General features: G+C 36.6%; 1 protein-coding gene across 1 annotated transcript; it reads right to left on the minus strand.

Moving 5' to 3' along the window:
- On the minus strand, window positions 1-6,245 carry LOC111494578 (putative leucine-rich repeat receptor-like protein kinase At2g19210). Its single transcript, XM_023144539.1, is given in 16 exon segments — window positions 1-563; window positions 1,388-1,577; window positions 1,689-1,751; window positions 1,827-1,953; window positions 2,029-2,246; window positions 2,412-2,581; window positions 2,749-2,829; window positions 2,924-2,995; window positions 3,881-3,952; window positions 4,040-4,172; window positions 4,255-4,571; window positions 4,573-4,713; window positions 4,871-5,363; window positions 5,366-5,413; window positions 5,510-5,699; window positions 6,061-6,245. Coding segments are annotated over 15 exon segments (2,631 nt in total). The 5' UTR covers window positions 5,610-5,699; window positions 6,061-6,245; the 3' UTR covers window positions 1-157.

Consider the following 6,245-nt stretch of genomic DNA (forward strand, 5'->3'; position numbering starts at 1 on the left):
GGGGAAAAAAAGCATCGTATTATAGTCAACAAGCCATAAATATGCATACATTTTTGAGAAATTTCATAGTCTCAAGACAATATCATAATTACCGGATTGATGGTTGCGTAGTTTGGTTCAAAGCCTCATCACAACAACCAAGAAAAGACATTAATCTCTATCTGGGACCAACAAATGAAACAGAGCCAATTGAATTGTGTGAGAAGTTCTCAGCATTGTTAGGTGGAATTGGTGGAGTTCTGTCTTGAACAATCTCCAAGCACTCAATGAGTTGCAACACCACATCACTCATGTCCGGCCTTCCAGCTGAAGTTGGCAATGTGCATGATAGAGCAAGCTCCACAAATTTCCTTGCAGAACAACTTTCAATAGAGCCTTCTAACCTTGGATCGACAATGTTTTCGATGTTCCCTTCGGAAATCAGAGGCTTAACCCAATCAACTATGTGAGTGTTCACTTCAGAGCTCTTGATTATGGCAGGATGTCCAGTGATCAGCTCAAGCAATATAATTCCAAAGCTGTAAACGTCGCTTTTCTTGATGAAGTTTCTGGATAAATGAACCCTGCAACAAGATGTTTCTTTTGCTATATTACGGCACTGAGCAAATGGACACTTCAGACATTGGATTCTGGTTAAATAGTAAGAAAAGCAGGAATGTAACCATCCAAGCCTACCGGTATCAGATATTGTTCTCTTTGGGCTTTCCCTTCCGGACTTCTCCTCAAGATTTTTAAAACGCATCTGTTAGGGAGAGGTTTCCACGCCCTTATAAAGAATGTTTTGTTCTCCTCCCCAACCGATGTGAGATCTCACAATCCACCCCCTTTCGGGGTCCAGCGTCTTCGCTGGCACTCTTTCCCTTCTCCAACCGATGTGGGACCCCCCAATCCATCCCCCTTCAGATCACAACATCCTAGATGGCACACCGCCTCGTGTGCACTGTGCCAGCTCTGATACCATTTGCAACAGCCTAAGCTCGCCGCCAGCAGATATTGTCCTTTTTGGGATTTCCCTTTCGGGCTTCTCCTCAAAGATTTTAAAACGTCTCTGCTAGGGAGAGGTTTCCATACCCTTCTAAAGAATGTTTCGTTATCCTCCCCAACCGACGTGGGATCTCACAATTAAGTTTTTGACCTTTGAAAGTTGTGTTTGAAAAAGTCTGATTGATTTAACATTAGGAAAAATACATTGTTATGGTCTACAAGGGATTGAATCCGTTATTACAGAAAGTGGATAAGTTTCATATTTCATTTTATTTTGACCAGCTAACACACTTTATTTTGCCATATTATGACGAATCAAATCAAAAACTAGAAGCTTATCGAATTTTTTTAAAAGTAACTACATAAAATATAAACACAGAACAGATCAATCAGTGTTACTTACGTAGGGTCGACGTAACCGAAGGTGCCAGCAGGACATGTGGAGAAATGAGTATCATTTTCATTTGCAAATACTCTAGACAGTCCAAAATCAGATATTTTAGCTTGCATTTTTTCATTCAATAGGATATTAGAAGACTTAATATCTCTGTGAATGATGGGCGGCACGCAACCATTGTGTAAATATTCTAATCCTGCAGTTTGTTTATTCGACGTCAGTTGTCACAATCCAAACAGGGAAGGCAAATAAGACTATGAAGTTTGTTTATTCGACGTCAGTTTTATTGTTTGATATTTATTTATACCTTGTGCTGCATCAACTGCAATTTGGAGTCTTTCCATCCAACTCAACACCTTTGCGCTTGTATCTGTATCAGCAAAGAGAAAAAGTTATCACAAAGAGTCGAGGATAATCTTTCTTTTAAGCCAAAATCATAATTTACCAGATAGATGATTGCCTAAATTTCCGTTACACATGAATTCATAAATGAGTGCCTTATTCTCAGCTTCATCACAGTAACCAACAAGAGAAACCAGATTTCTATGATGAACAACTGTTAGTATTTGAGCCTGCATTTGCAAATATAGTTTATTCGGAAGTAATTAATTCAGTTCAAGTAAATTTGCACCCAAGAAAAACTAAACCTCAGCTCGGAATTCATTGTAGCCTTGCTGTGATATTGAAGACAGCAACTTGACAGCAACTTGGGTTTTATCACTCAGTACACCCAAGTATACTTTTCCAAACCCTCCTTCCCCAAGAGTAGTCTTAAAGTTATCTGTGATAACCAATATCTCAGAGTAATGAACTTGTTGGTTCTTCGACTTAAGTAACCTTTCTTGGATTGATCTTTTGAGATTCTCTGCAACGAGTAAAACAGAAACATTTTGGTTCATTCAACACTTTTGAAGTCGTTAGTCATCTAGGAATTCTTTTCGATTTTCGCTATTCACATCAGTTTCATTGTCGTTACTATAAATATGCTGGAATTAGCAGTGTACAGACACAGAAGACATGAGATATTTACCTCTTTGTCTTCTCCTTTTGTAGATTACTAGAGTAATTATAAGGATAGGTAGGAACACAGCTATTATGCTGGCGAGAATTACAGGAACCAAGTACTTGTTCCTCTTTTTCTTCTTTTTCTTCTTGTTATCACATTTAAGTGATGTACAAAGATCTGGATTTTCACCCACACTTTTACAAGCAGAAGAAAATGTCAGGTTAAAGCAAATGAATTTCCATTTGACTTTTCAGTTAGTGTTCGTTATTCAATATGAAAACAGTAGAATTAGTAGGCGGCAACATGGCAGTAAAGTAAATAGAGAAAATGAAATATAACTTAGAGTAAATAGATAGCTTACCTTAATGTAAGCAATCCAGCTTCAGCTCTTTGCAAGAGAACCTTGGGAATTAAGCCTGTGAACTTGTTTCTGGTTAAAGAACTGCGAACACACACAAAGTAAAAAGATAAACAAACTTCAATTTTCAACTAAAATTTAAAGTTCTGGGTGTCAAAATTACAACTAAGAGACTTACAGGATTCTTAGATTAGGCAAATTTACTAAGAATTCCGGTATCTCTCCAGTCAACCCATTATTGGACAAATCCCTAATACAGAACAGGATATTGAGTTAGCATAAGATAGGACACAAAAACTGCAATATAAAGGGATAGAAAAGGAAATAAGAAAGGAAAATTACAATATTAATTACATCGAAAGGCTTGATAACTCTCCAAAAAGTAGAGCATATCAAGTCTTTTTGTAGTTAATTTTGCACTAATACAAACCATTTTCTCATTAATTACTCCATTTATTCTAATTAGTAAGTATGACATAGTCTATTGTGCTTCAACAGGAAAAGAAAATCAATTAGCATAAATCGAGCCTAATTACACATTTAATTGAGTTATTTGGTAAAATTTCAGAACATTTATGTTGAACCATGATGTTGTAACTGTTGAACACAACTCTCTGTGGGAAACACTCGCACTCTTTATTAAGAACAATCGAGAAGAGAATACAAGACACTCTGTAGAATACTTTTTGTTTTTTTATTGTATTTCTTGGATGAATAACCTAGGTAGGGTGGAGAGGTATTTATACTAGAGCCTACGCAATCTAGACCTAACAAATCTAAATCTAGACCTGACAAATCCAAATCTTTTTCCTAAAATATCTAGATCTCTTTCTCCTAAAACCTCTAGGTATCTTTCCTAAAATCTCTACTAAAATAAATATACAATGGGTTCGTACAATTATTGAGCTTGACTCTATTGGGCTAGTGATGATATTTCAACCGTAACAAATCTGGAACAACCTTGCTGGCAAGGCTACTCCCATAAGAACTATTCTCCAAATTCTGCAAATTTCAAACCCGTCTAGCCTAATGTATTGACAACCACTTTTCTAACAAACTCCTTATCTAAAACAATTGTGCCTCCTTAATATCCAAGCTAATAATATCAATAATATTTTCCTATTACTATACTTACAGAATTTGCACCATGGTTATATTTGATATGTAAGAAGATATGTCACCTATCAGTCCACTTCCAGATATGTCCCTGTTCAAAAAATTAACACTTCCTCGTGAATTCATAAGATCCATCCTTCATATAAATAAAGAATTTTAACAGAAGACCTGCACTTACAAGGATATGATTCTTGGAGCAGTTTTGTTACTACAATTTAATCCACTCCAAGTGTATTCCATTGGCACACATGGATCGCCTTGCCAATCCTTCTTTATTCCATAATTTGACCTAATATTGGTAATTGCATCCACTAATTATCCAAAGAAGAAATCAAATTAGTCTTCATCGACTTTGAATAAGTGAACTCAGAAAGTGTGTCTAAAGACAGATACCATCTCCTTGCTCTGTTTCTAACTCTGATATTTCTTTCATCCCATATAATTCAAAAGCATTGATGATAGGAGGAAGCGTCGAATTCTCAGTTGGAATGAAAGAAGGTAAATGACTACTTGCTGCCTCCAATGGTCGTGGAGACAAAAAGGTCATCGAAGACAAATATTTTGGAATTATAGTTCCTGAATAAAAGTGTGCATTGTGCCAGACATTAAACTCCCTGCTTTGATTGACTTGAGGAATCACAAGTTCAGCAAAGTGCATAAGTACAAGGTATTGAGATGAATCTATTGTATCCCATGAAATCTCCATCCTTTGGAGTGGAGGCAGTATTCATGACAATGGATGGAAGTTGGAAACCATAGTCCTCACTATCGAGAGTAATATTGGTGCTTACTCGTGTCGAATCGTTAGAGTGATATGATAACCAGATGCGGTCATAAACATCCAAAGGGAATCTTCAGAAAGAGTAACCACAAAAACAAAATATTATGTTAGCATCTCTAACTTGTTAAAGTATCCCTCTTCTCATTAACAGTAATACATATATATATATATATATATATATATATATATATATATATATATATATTTGCAAAACCAATGCTTAAATACCTGTAATATTGACCATCTGCTGAGCCGTAGTCCAATCGAGCAAAAAGTGACAAGGATGCCGTTGATGTATAATAAGTGATGTTGAACGAAGGATTAAATTCCAAAGCAGAAATAAATGGCACTCCATTTCCAGTATTGATCAGACAGATGTGAATTTCATTTGAAGAGGTTACATGTATAAGTTCTATGAAAACACCCATGTCATCTCCAGTTCCGTTGAATGTCTCCCATAAGCTATTCCCAATATAGAGATCAAACATCGGTGGCGAATCCAGACCATCATAATTGCCATACAAGAAACTTGCTCGAATCAAGTATTCGGTGGCCCTTATAATGCTTATATTGTAACAGTTTCTGATTCCATCAGGGAAGCTTCTCAGCTTCCTCAATTGCATTTCATAGATATCGAAATCTACATAAGCTGAATCAACACTTCGACTAACCCCAGTGTTTATGAAGGATGCATCAGAAACATAGTTAATTTTGGTCGTCTTTCGGTGTAACTTGTACCCTCTGGTAATCCACAGTCTAAACTAATGAAGCCTGAAAAACAAATAACAACAAAATTAAACTTCAAGTTTCTATATATACTTGAAAGAAGTTGAATAGGTTAATCACCAATGAAAACAAATGTTTCACCTGACTGATCCTGAGCTTGAACAAGAAGTAGAAAAGCCAACGCCAAGCAACTGAGCAGGAAACCGAACAGGGAATGCCCTGATGTTACCATTATCATCATCCTCTTCCTCTAGGGGCTATCATTGGCTGCATTGATTCACGACAATTGAGAAAGCAGCCATATCTGCACCTTGAGGAAAATGTAGTAAGGCTGTGACAATTATAGAAAGTCATCACAAGAGGAATTCCCTTCACAACATGGGAGATTAAAGAACACATTACACATGCAAGTTGACTAAGTATAAACAATACAAATTTAAAATTCTTTGAATCAAGACATCGAAAGGAAACTATAGCGCTTTTGTTTATCAAAGAGTTCGGGGCTGTTTGAAAAAACCATTGAAGTGATTGTCGTAACAATGTCAAAAGGCCTTTTCCAAGTTGCAATCTCCTAATTATATATCGAAAAAACGTAGAATTGACGATCAATCATATAGTATTATAGTAGCCAGATTGAATAATTAAAGAGGAGAAGTCCTCCACTTCTAGGGATTTCAAGGAAAAAGACAAACCCTGTGCTGAATAATTTATGGCGAAATTTTTGGGACTGTGTCAGATGAATTCCAATGGAGGCTACTCGATTGCAGAAGAGCGCTACGCTATTGGCATCCATGTTCAACAAATCTTCATCTTCATCGGAGCTTGCCATGTTCGGACTTCCAAACTACTCTGGCCACATGGGGAAGCGGCTGACTTT

Source organism: Cucurbita maxima, unplaced genomic scaffold, assembly GCF_002738345.1.
Source record: "Cucurbita maxima cultivar Rimu unplaced genomic scaffold, Cmax_1.0 Cma_Scf00020, whole genome shotgun sequence".
In the NCBI taxonomy this organism is placed as follows: Eukaryota; Viridiplantae; Streptophyta; class Magnoliopsida; order Cucurbitales; family Cucurbitaceae; genus Cucurbita; species Cucurbita maxima.